The 12648-nt window shown below is 48.5% G+C and overlaps 1 protein-coding gene across 9 annotated transcripts in view; it reads left to right on the top strand.

The window, feature by feature from the left end:
- The first annotated feature begins 2661 nt into the window (after window positions 1-2661).
- Ciita (class II major histocompatibility complex transactivator) overlaps window positions 2662-12648 on the top strand; it is a 51363-nt gene continuing 41376 nt past the window's right edge. For 3 of the 9 annotated variants that reach the window (XM_021235594.2, XM_040748100.1, XM_040748099.1), the window contains exon 1: window positions 2664-3015. In XM_021235594.2, coding sequence (XP_021091253.1) covers window positions 2733-3015 — 283 coding nt within the window. In that variant the 5' untranslated portion in view covers window positions 2664-2732. Of the gene's footprint in view, window positions 3016-11151; window positions 11373-12648 lie in introns of those variants that run through there. The other 6 variants (XM_021235593.2, XM_021235592.2, XM_021235590.2 and 3 more) reach the window with 4 other exon arrangements.

Raw genomic sequence — 12648 nt, 5'->3', positions numbered from 1 at the left:
ATACTCCCCGTGCCTTGTGGGGAAATCCAAGAAACAGAAACAACCCTGCATATCCCTAAGCAGTGGCTAAGGTGACTCAGGCTGAAGTGTAGCAAGGTATTGCCATGGCCTGTGGGCAGACATGCAACAGCCGCAGGGACCTGCCCAGCCACACCTGCAGACCCGAAGAGCATGTCTCCTGACCTCTCAGAAGGAAGCAGCCACTCTGCTGAATGCTAAGTTCCTGGCCCTCTTCTATTTTACAGACCCACAACTGGCTTCCTTTGGGTTTCTAAACCAGGTTCCACAACTAGGCAGTTTCTCTACAGGGCCTTGTCAAGTGCCATCCTTGAATCAGTGTAGGACCACAGAGAGAAAGCATCCGAGTGGCCCCACCCTCTTCTCACTGGGGGATTACTTGGGTTTTTCATCACCTTTGATCTCCAGGCCACAGCAGAAGGTAGAGAAAACAAATGTCTCTCAATCAGCAGGTAGATGAGTTCAAACACAGTCTGAGCCCCGAGAGCTACAGCATGAACATGTGGTAGCCAGATGGTCTCCTCTGGAGTACCCTTGTTTCCCCCAGCCACCAAGCTCCTCCTCCCCGAGTCTCCTAAGACTCTATGGATTAAGATCCAGGTCTCGTTTTAGGACATAATTATGACTACAGGCACTACAGTGTTCCCACCACCACCGTCATCGCCACCACCCACCATTTTGGGTCTCACAGTATGGAGTTGCTATTTGTGGTAGTTTTGGTCCTATGGGAATCACTCATCATCTTAGAACCAAGCAAATAGTCTCAGTGGACAGATGCTGAGGCTGAGGTTGGGAGGAAAATGAAGGCATGGTGAGCTCCAGGACAGTAGGAAGGGCGGTCTGCTGTGATTTAAAACCTGGACTGGGTGGGAAGCTCACAAACGCCTCAACTTGTAAAGGTGCTTGCCACTGGCCTTGATGACTTGAACTTGAGTTTAAGCCCTGGACGCACATGGGTGCAAAGATAAGAAATTCTCAGTTGTTCTCTGACCTCAGATAGAGGATAATAAGTTTGAAATCCTAGAATAGGCTGGCTGCCATGAAAATCCCTAGCTTAGCATGTCAGCAACTTGTGATATTAGAGAAATATCAGAGCCCTAAGGGCTCTCCAGTCCAGTGTCAGGTACCTTGAAAGCATCAGCTCCCTCAAGACAACCTGAGACAGGGGGTATTTAATTCAGGTCTTTTACAGAGGAGAATAAGGTTAGCTGGGTTAAACTCAAGATGACAGAGTAATAGGTATGGTTAATCAACAACTATTGTTACCCTGCAGGTAGGCCCAAGTAGAATGTTTCATTCAACCCTCCTAATGCTAAGGATTATAATCATTATTTCACCTTTTCAGTTAAAAAAGGTCTAGTTAACTTACCTAGAATTTTATATTAACACATGGAGGTCCTGGGACCTAAGCCCTCGAAGCTTATATCTGAAGTCTACCTTGATGCCACAAACCCCATCGCTTTAAGGGACGCCACAGAGGCAGGTTCCTCTCAGTGTATACTGATTTGATTCGCACAGAATCCCCAGGCTCAGGGGTTCTCGAGCACATGGGTGGTAGGTGCCCAGAGTTGAAGGGGAGTGTGACAGTGGTTCAGGAAAGTTTAACCCGAAGAACTAGGGTCTCAGAAATTCAATGGCTACCCAAGTCACTCTGAGCCAGTGGTTCCAAGGTTGGTTGTCTCAGGGTCTCAAAGGAGGGAGGACAGAAGGCAAGGAAGCTTAGTTGAGGCAGGGAGCCAGCTCTCTAAAAGGGAGGGGGCTGGAGGGGCCTCCTCTGGGGTCATTCTTAGGCTTGGAACTAGAACCTCATTGACTAGTGCCTGTGTGTAATTGGGGATTGAGTTGAAGCTTCTGGTTGGCTGAACTGGACGGCTGTGGGGGACTCTAGTTGTGTGGGAGACGAGGTAGGAGAGTGCAGACTCAGGAGAGGAGGAAGACCACCAAAAGTTTCAGAAGGGAATAAGAATCGGGAATGGAGGAGAGGGAGAGCTGGTGGTCAGCGACAATCCAGACAAAGTGGGGGGCCTTTTATAATCCACAGCTTGTGAGGTCAACTGACAGAATAGACGTATCAAGCAGAAGCTGCCCTGTAAATGCACCCCTGTGCTCAGGCACAAGGGGGGCTTCCGAACTGATTAAGTTTTTGAGGTGCACTGTCTCCAATCACTATCTACCGAGTTCATCAGAAAGCTGGTTTATGAATAAAACTTCACTTCTGCCTGTATGGCGTTACAGAGAAGCTAACTGTCCATCTGTACTAGTTCTTCCCACTCTTCAGAGGCTTCTTGTCTAACTTAAAAAGACAAAGTAAGTAGCCAGGAGGCGGTGGTGCATGAATTTAATCCCAGCACTCAGGAGGCAAAACAGGTGGATCTCTCTGAGTTTGAGGCCATCGTGGTCTACAAAGTGAGTTCCAGGACAGCCAAGGCTACACAGAGAAACTGTGCCTCAAAGAAAACTTTTTAAAAAGATAAAATAAATTTTAAAAGCTGAAAGAAAAGCAGAAATTCCCTTATCGCCATCCGAATCACCCTGAACTCATTTCCGTTCACCAGGCACCCTGGCCTGCACATGAATGAGGAAACATTCCTAAGAAGGACTGGGCTGTAGTGACGGCAGAGGTTCCTTCATCCTGGGTCTCACTTCATGTTTTGGATGCTGTAAGGCTGGGTGAGAAGAGACTCCAGGCAGCTGGCCTGCCTCAGAGCACTGCCATGAACCACTTCCAGGCTATTCTGGCTCAGGTACGGACGCTGCTCTCCAGCCAGCAGCCCAGGCAAGTTCAGGCCCTCCTGGATGGCCTGCTGGAAGAAGAGCTGCTCTCGCGGGAATACCACTGTGCCCTTCTCCATGAGCCTGATGGCGAGGCTCTGGCCCGCAAGATTTCCTTGACCCTGCTGGAGAAAGAGGACTTAGGCTTGGCTTACTCAAGCTGGGTCTGCAGCAGGCTGCAGGCCCCGACAGTAGAGAGGGCCACCAGCTACAGGGATCATGGAGGTAAGCTGGCATCCCTTTGAGTCAAGGGAATAATGTGTAGCCAGCCCTAAGGTATCCTTTCATCTCTGAAAGGAAGGTCCGTGTGCAGGATGCAGAGCAAGCTCCTGGGAAACCTGGGCGGCTGGGTGCTGAGGGCATGTAGCATGCTTCCCACACTGAGCAGAGCATCCTCAGGACATACTGCTGACTACCTGCTTGGTCCATGGCTAAGCCCCATCAACACTGGGCTCACTGGGCTGCAAGATACACGGTGGACAGACAGACTTCTGCTTCCAGGAGACATACCATCTAGCGGGAAGACCCAAAGAGATACAATTAGTCACTTCAGGGCAAAAATAGAGAAACTGTCTGGTAATGTAACCTAGTTGTTAGAGTGCTGGCCTAGCATACACCAAGCACTAAGTTTAATCCCAGCACTGCTTAAATGGGAAGTAAGAGTGTACATTTGTAATTTCAGCACTTGGGAGATGGAATCAGAAGAATCAGAAGTTTAAGCTCATCCTTGGTTGTGTAGTCATGAGAGCACCCTGGTCTACATGAGACCATGTTTAAAAAAAAGATGTAGAGAAAGGGGAGTTATGCAACTGGGGGGCTGAAGAGTTGGATATAAAAGGGCAGTGCTCTGTGTGTGAGAGAGAGAGGAGAGGGGGGGCAGAGATGCCCTGATGGACTAAGAGGGGAAAGGGAAGGAGAAGGAAGATAAAAGAGAGCTGGAAGGAAATGGAATGAAAAGCTGGTAGGAGACAGAGACATGGAGAAATAGAAACTAGCCCACGAGGAGAAAGAGTGTCTTAATCGTTTTTATTACATTTATTTCTTTGTGAGGGCTATCAAAGGACAACTTGTGGGAGTTGGTTCTCTCCTTCCATGTGGGTTCCAGGGATTGGACTCAGGTCACCTCTGGGCCATCTCACCTGTTCTAGTGTCTTTTGTTCACTCTTTTTGATGCCGAGGATGGAACCCAGGGCCTGTCTGTGGCATAATATGTTCCATCACTGAGCTCCACCCTGGCCTGCTTCTGCCTCTTAAGTCCAAGAGAAGCTAGTACTGCTGTCTGCTCCCATCCTTCACTCCGCCAACATGTCTGGCTTCCTCCTCAGGAACAGACACTGTCTGAGATAGAACTTGTCCTGTCCTCCATGTGTGCTGTTACGGTATCAGCATCGGGGTCACAGATTCCAGCCTCTTTGGTCCCACCATATTTCCAACTTGGAGACATCCTGTACTTGGTACCTATGGAGTCCTTACAGTGTGCAGGGCACAGGTGAAACAATTCACACCCTCTTTCTAGGTCTCCCATCCATACCAACCCTTTGAATGCAAGCATCTCTCGTCTAATGCACAAAGCAGAAGCAAGCTAGCTAGATGCCTCAAGGTAGTAAGTGGCAGAGGCCAGTCTGGAAGACAGACAAGCTGTGCTCCTGAATCTGACCAGGGTGGAGTGGGTGGTCAATGCTTTTTGATGACCAGGAAGCACTAGACAATGCCGGACTCTCCCACGTATGCATTGTATCAGTGGGGTTGGCTGCACTTGTGTATAAATTCCCGGGTTGGTGGTATCTTTCCTCTCCTGAATATAGCTCTCGTTCTCTCCCTCCTAACATGGACACAGTGGGGAATATTTACTCCCTATCAGATCTCTGGATTTCCAGGTAGCCAGTGTTGTCCTACTGGGACAGCCATCCACCTGGGGAAGAAGTGAGAACCTTCCTCTTTCTTCAGACTGCCACCAAGGGCAGCTCCCTCCCTCCACTGATGCCCACATCTCAGCCACTGCTATTCCCTCTTTGTGATTACACTGGTTCCTGTTTTTTTTTAAGTCATTTCCTTCCTGGGGGTGCAATATTTTGTTTTGGATGTCACGTGATTTTAGAAAATGGAAGTGGACTTAGGGAATGAACATCAGGGGCCAGGAGACAGAGGGGCATGGTCCTTACTCTCTCTTCTTGTCCTTCAGGTCAGTTCTGTCCCAGACACACACACACACACACACACACACACACACACACACACACACACACTGCATGCAGAGATGGAGAATGTGGAATGGGAGTATGTTGGGGAAGTCCTGTTATTTGTCAATAAAGTACTGTTGAGCCTATAGAAAACCTAGATAGGAGGGACTAGGAGTCGAGGAGGATTCTGGGAAAGAGAAAGACAAGAGAGTCAACATGCAACCGCCATGGGGGTAGGAGCCCAGAACTATTCTCCGGTAAGAGACATACTTAGATTAACAATTATGGGGTAATTACTTAAAGCAGAGCTAGCCAGTAAGAGACAAGCAAGGCCAACAGCTTCATAATGAATATAGCCTCTTGTGTGTTTATTTGGGACTGATGCGGCTCTAGAACCAGGCTGGAGCGGCAGAGCCCAGGCGACTAGCGGGGGATAAACCAAAGCGGCTAGCAAAAGAAAAAGCTTCACTTAACAGGAGTACCCCTCCCAAGGGAGGAGAACGTGAGATTTGGAAATGAAGAACACTGGCTGAATTAAACAGAAGGTTGCAAAAGGAAGCCATTGGGAATGATCTAGGCCCCCCACTGCTCTGACACTGCATTGGCTCCCTGTGTCACTTAAGAAAATCTGGATGTTAGCACACAGGCCTGCCACACTCTGGCTCCCATCATCTCTCTGGCCTCATTCCCTGCTGTTGCCGACTGTCCCCAGTCCCATGTCCCCAGTGTTCCCCAGAACACACCTGCTTACCACCTGCCTCAGGACTTTTTCATGTTCTCTCCTCTGCCTGGAGTATTCCTCTCCAGGTATTCTCTTGGCCAACCTCTTAAAATGTCCTTTAACTCTTGCCTCAGATATCACTTAGCATCAAAATCTACCCTGAACATCCTACACCATTCAAATCCCTCCCTGCTGAAACCCCATGCTGAGGGGGCAGAGACAGGAGGATCTGTGGGGCTTTCTGGATATCATCCCAGTGCTGAGTTCAGTGAGAGACTGTCAGGGGAATGAGGCGGACAATGATAGAGTAGGACGCTCATTTTCCTCTCTGTGCCTGCACACATGCAAACACACACACACACACACACACACACACACACACACACACACCACATGCCCCCTGCCCAGACTTTTAAAATCCATCTATATAATTTATTTTTGTGTTTTGTGTTTTGTAAAAAAAACTCCACACAGCACAAGTTTATGTTTTAATCATGATGTCTCAAATGCCCAATATGGTATCATGCATAGTAGAACATGCAATACGTATTTGTTGAATGTTGGATGGTTTCGTATATGGATTGATGAATGGATGGTGGATGGGCGGATGGGTAATGGATGTATATGTGGGTAGATGAACATGTGGCAGTGAGTGGGTATATAAGGAGTGGTGATGAATGGATGGATAGGTGAGGGAGTGGGTGAACACATGGATGGATGGATGGATGGATGGATGGATGGGGTGAAAGGTAATTGAATGAGTGGGTAGATTGATAAATGGATATATGGTTGTGTGGTAGATTTATGGATTGATGGATGAATAGGTGGGTGTGTAGGTAAATAGGTGGGGGAGAAGATAGGTTGATGGGTAGGTAGATGGATAGATAGGTGAATAGAAGGGTGGATGGGTAGGTGGATGAGTGGATAGATGTATGGATGGATGGATGTGGGTGGATGGATGGATGGATGGATGGGTATATTATTGGATGAGTGTGTAGGTGGGTAAACTGATGGTGACTATATATGGGCCATGCATTACCACTATTCTCTCTTTACAAATGAATAAGCTGAGGCCCAGAGAAATTAAACAACCATGTGCCTCGGATCTAGGGAGGGCCCCATTTGATCTAAAGAATGTGGACACATTCCATCCTTTCCTGTTGGTTCCCTTTTCTGAAGAGGCCAAGGATCCAGGAAAACTACCAGAACAGGTGAGCAATCTTCAAGCTGATATGAGGTGGAGCCCTGCCCTCGTTGCAACCATACAAGAAAGCCCTGTCTGGAAGACCCTGGGAGGCTGGCTCTGATCTACACAGAGCAGTGTGTGTGCACACAGCCCCAGTAGAGCTCCAGTAAGTCTGGAGCTCGTGGTTTCATCCCCAGGGAACTCGGTGGGCTCAATGAGAAATCAGACACTCAGACAGAAGTTAGCCAGCCACAGCCCATAGCCCCCGAGAGGGCAAAGTAGGAAGGAAAAGTCCTGATGAAGAAAGAACTGGCTGTAAAATAGAAGCTACACAAGTCACAGAGTCACTGTTCTGTGGGCTGGGGGACAGCATCTGATGTGAGGTGCAAACATTCCCAGTTCCAGTCAGCTGTTTCTGACTCCCGAGGCATCAAGGCTGGTGTTTTAGGTGACTATGGTCTGGTGTGAACAGAAGAGGGCAGCCCCAGCCTCAGGTTTGTCCATGAGCTAGGAAGGATTTTGTTCTCTTTTCTCTGGGCTACAAGACATCCCTTCCAGTCTCCTGACTCGGGGATACTTTTGATTGCACTATACTCTATTCTGAGTACTACATTACTGCACACTGTCTTGGTGCCTCTGGGATTTCCCCATGTGGATTCCATCTTGGGAAACAGCATAAAGCCTTCCTCCAGGATACCACCTGATTTATTGGAAAGAGACATTCCTCCCAGCTTCCTTCCCCACTTGTAGGTTAGGATGAAGGGACTGCCCATATCGGCTTCCTTCCTCCTCCCTCTTCCAGACATCTTCCCCAGCTCCAGCCCTGCTCCCAGCTGCATATGTCTTTATTTCCTGGAAGGGGGTAGGTTTCTAGGAGGACTCAGTTTTTCCTCTGGCATACCTCCCAGCCTGTGATTCTTTCACTCTCAGAAGCCACAAAAGAAGCCCTGTGCCAGGAAGGGGAAGCTGGCACTTCCCAGAGGGTTTTCCCAGCCTGCTCTGTGTCTTCTTGCTTTGGAACTTGGCACCTGACCCAGCCAGGGTCTGTTTCTGATTCTGTTGCTATTGCCTTGAGTGACTCACCTGGACCCTTCATCCAGGAACCTCCTGGGCATTTTGTGTCTCCCTCCAGCACACTTTCTTCATCCGCTAACCTTCTCCAGTCTACTTCTCAATGAATCCATTTATAACCCATATTGACTTACCAAATTCATTGTTTTTCCTATTTGCCTATTCACTCCCCTGTGTATATTTATGTAGTAACTTAGCTACCTACCTTCCTACCTGTGAGTGAGTCCATTTACATTACCATCCACCTGGAGGTTGCATTCTCACATACTTCCTGTATTCCTAATTTGTAATATGCCATCTTTATCCTATCTATTCACTTACTCTTTATCACCTCCCCCTAAATCACCTATTTAACTCTCACTGGGAATTGTGTGCTTACCAAAATACGATGAGGCAAGGCACTTACAGCATGCTAAGGGACAATCTTTTTATGTTCTTTTTTTATTAATTTATTTTTTACATTCCAATCCCAGTTCCCCTCTCTCCTCCCATCTGCTCCTCAGAGAAGGTAAGGCCTCCCCTAGGAAGTATACTAAGTCAGTCCCTTCATCTTGTTGAGGCAGGACCAAGGCACCTGCCCACCCCCTATATCCCTGTGTCTAGTCTGGGCATGGTATCTCTCCATATAGAATGGGCTCCACTAAGTCAGTTTGTGCATTAGAGTTAGATCTTGGACCCACTGCCGGTGGCCTCATATGTTGTCCCAGTCACACCATTGTCACCAATATTAAGGGAGTCTAGTTCATCTTATGCAGGTTTGCTAAGGGACAATCTTTATCCACTTAGGACTCAAGTCAGCATTGGTCACTAAAACAACTGCCATCCTCCATTCACACACACACACACACACACACACACACACACACACACATGCTTGAACATCTGTACATGTTTGGGGAGGTGAGTGTGCATACTCATGTGTGTTCCTGTGTGTATAGACACCAGAGATCATCACTGGTGTCTTCCTCAACCACTCTTTACCTTTTGCTTTGAGACTGAGTCTCTCACTCAACTTAGAGCTCACTGATTGTTCAAGACTAAGGCCAGCAAGCCCCAGTGATCCTCCTGCTCTAGGATCACGGGTTCAGGGTGCCATGCCAGATTTAACTTGGGTTCTGGGATCTGAACTTAGGTTCTCATGTTTACACAGCAAACACTTTGCCAGGGAGCATCTCCTAGCTCCCAAATAGGGGCTTTAAAGAGAAGAATGCCCAGGGCTGGTTTGACCCTTCCTTCCCATGCCTTGTGTGCATTCTCCTCATCCTGGGAGGCTGCACTTTCCTGTCTATGCTATCCTGTCCCCTTCCTTTCTTTCCCCATCTCCACTGACCTCTGATGGGTACCAGCATTGTTCTGTGTCTCCAGCATTATCCTTCTGGGTGCTGATACGGCACCTTGTCACAGTCCTGCTCAGAAACCATCTGCACAGGCATGGGCATACTTCTACTTAGTTATTGTGGCACATGGGTCTGGGATCCAGGGGTGTCATGGAAGATGGAGAGACCAGGTAACAGCACAGGTGTGTGGTCCTGCTGCCATCTGGGTATATTCAGGTTGAGCCCCACTGTAACGCAGACCCGACTTGCTGATGAGACTCAGGTGTGGTGGGGGGCATCAGAACTAGCTGCCTTTAATAACAAGAAGGAGCCTCACATATGTCTCAGAAGAGCAGAGTGTCTGACACAAGTACCTCTCCTTGGCACCAGGTCACGAGGTCATGGGGCATGGTGAGATTTCTACTGCTAACCGTTTTCTCCCCATCAAACAAAAGCCGTTTCAAGTTGACTCCTAGCATTTCTCATTTGTCTGTTTACTTCCCTCTTGGGACTTTAGCAAACAGTAATGATGGCTTTAAAACTGTCACCCTACAAAGATGGTTACTGCATGCATTTTACACATGGGGAAATGAAGGCTCTCAAATGGGAATTGAGGGGTTTAAGGTCACCCATCTGCCAGGAACAGTCACACCACCCTTTGTCTTCCAGGCTGGTCCCCAGAATTCATCCTCACAATCCTCACCTTTTCTGTATACCACCCACACTAGTATCTACTTGACATTCACATTTGTAAGTCATTTTCAAAGTAAGTTTTATTTCCTGCCACAAGGAAGGGAAAGTATCCACATAGCAGTGTTGTTTGTTTGTTTTCAGACAGGGTCTTATATGGCCAGGCTGGCCTCCAACTCTCTATAGCATTTAAGGTGACCTGAAGGTTTGATTCTCTTGCCTCTACATCCTGAACTCTGGGATTGCAGGTATGCACCACCACACCCAGTTTGTGTAGTGGGCCTCGTGTATGCTAGGCAAACACTTTACCAACTGAACCCTAGCCCCAGTGCCAGAAAGTAATTTTTAAAGAAAAAATAGAACAATGCTATTAGATCCAAGCCAGATACAGCTCCCTGATGGGGAGCTGCCATCTGTAGGAAGGGGATGCCCTGTGTTAGAGAGGGTTAAAAACAGATTCACTCCAAACCAGAACTTTCTCCCTGATATCACCTGAAGGATGAGCAGAAAGAGTACTCGCTCTGTGTGAGTCAATGTTGTTTATCACAACTAAGTCACACTGAGCTAGCTTTCAGGCTGCACTATTAGGATTAGCACTCCATGTGGGTTTTAATTCAACATGTAGGAATAAAAATGATGGACCTTAGCCGGGCGTTGGTGGCGCATGCCTTTAATCCCAGCACTCGGGAGGCAGAGGCAGGCGGATCTCTGTGAGTTCGAGGCCAGCCTGGTCTACAGAGCGAGTTCCAGGACAGCCTCCAAAGCCACAGAGAAACCCTGTCTCGAAAAACCAAAAAAAAAAAAAAAGATGGACCTTCCAGAGAAATTCAAAGCAGTTTGCTGTGCCATGAGGGTGACAGTACGGAGCAGACGCTAGCACTACCCACATCCCTAACAACTCTTTGTTGTCTTGAGGGCATGCATGGGTGTCTGATGCAGGTCCTGTCCTGTAGAAGATGGCAGGGATGGTAGCTAGCCCCAGTGTGGATCCACAGCAATCATCATTTCAGAGTGTCTTAGTCAATGTGCAGCCTTCTGTGGTCACCCAATTTGTCTTGCAATGAGGAACTGAAATTAACATAAGAAGTTGTGGGTGGCTAAGGGAGCATGGGCAAATAAGAGGATATCCAAATACAGGATATGAACTCTTTGGGCTACATTGCCATTTTCAGATGGTCCCTTACTTGCTTTCTTTGCATGCTAGCTGAGCTTGGTAGGCTCTGGGCTCCTGACTGATCTAGGGGGGCAGGTGAGTGGTGGGGCCATCTGCTTCTCGCCTGGGCATCCGAGGACCTTCTTGGAGGAGTCTAGCACACCAGGAAGGGCAGCTGAACCCCAAACCTTGTGCATCTCTGCCCTCCACATCATGCGCTGCCTGGTTCCTTGCCCTTCTGGGTCCTACCTGCCGGAGCTGCAAGGTAAAAAGGCAGGATAGAAAAAATTGATGTGGCTAGAGCTTTTGCAAGCCCAGGGGAGGTCTTGACTGGTTCTGCCGAATGGTCAGGGTCCCTTCTGTGAACTGGTGGTAAGGTAAGAAAAGGGGTCTGTGTCCCCCTGGGGCGGGACTAATGAAAAGTCTTCTTTCCATTTGAGAGACACTGAGAATGTCCAGGTGCCTGGCAAAGAGGCTCTCTCAGCGCTCACACGTCCAGGGGCTGTGCTGGCAGCTCTCAATCCCACCAGGATTGGGGCTACCTGGTCTTTCACGTCTTCCTCCTTCTTCTTTCCCTTTCATCTTCTCTTCTTCCCTAAGGATATTGAACCCAGGTCCCGTGCATGCTAAATAAGCCGTCTACCCCTGAGCTACATCTCCAGCCCAGATCTGTTTCTGGGTAGCTGAGGTGTACCTCTCCTGGAGATTTCCACATCGTCCCTAGGAAGCTTGGCACTTGCAAACTGTAATCAAGCCTAGGGTGTTCTTAGTAAGCATGGAGCTTCTGACAGATTCTATGCTCTCTGGTCTCCAAGTGGTTTTTGAGAAGTAGGACATGATAGATGGTGAGGGCTGACTATATCATGTGGCACCTGCTTTGAAGACAGCTCCGTGGGCTCACCACCCAGCTACACTCTCGGCTGCATCTGTGCTGTGCCTTTGAACCATTGCTAACCTCTGAGTTTCAGTTTTCCTCAGCCATCAAACAGTGGCCTCAGAGGAATGTCTGTGTGGTAGGGTAATAACGGTGAAAGTCAAAGAGTTCAACGTAGTCCTTGGTACTTTGTAGTAACTGACTGTCATCAGAGGTCCCTAGTGTAATGTTTCTGTTATTGTATGGTTAAAAGGGGTGGGGCGGACGCCTTTTCTCAGACTACCCTGAAATGTACTGCCTAAATCATGGTGGCAAGTGTCCCAGCTCAGAGCCATGAGGCTGGAGGTTCTGGGTGGGGTGGGGGTAGTGTTTTAGGTAGAGAGAGAGGTCAGAGTCAACTTGACCCAGTCAGTCCCTCAGCTACAGATGAGGAAATCTAGTCATGAGAAGAGGAAGTGACCTCTCCAAGGAGGCATGTCCTGGGAAAGCAGAGGCTCTGAGAGCTTCAATAATGGATCGCAGGTCTAAATGACCTCCCCCTCCCCAAAGAAATCAGCTTATCTATCTTTGCGGTTGGGCTGAGCTGAAGAGAAACAGAGGGTCACCAGGGTTGTAGATGAAGGGACCTGCAAGCCAAACACCTGCTCTGGAGCGCAGCCCCAGTCTC

This window comes from Mesocricetus auratus, unplaced genomic scaffold, assembly GCF_017639785.1.
Source record: "Mesocricetus auratus isolate SY011 unplaced genomic scaffold, BCM_Maur_2.0 Super-Scaffold_100007, whole genome shotgun sequence".
NCBI lineage: Eukaryota > Metazoa > Chordata > Mammalia > Rodentia > Cricetidae > Mesocricetus > Mesocricetus auratus.
The sequence above is the reverse complement of the archived record's forward strand: the minus strand, read 5'-3'. Positions and strand labels throughout refer to the sequence as shown.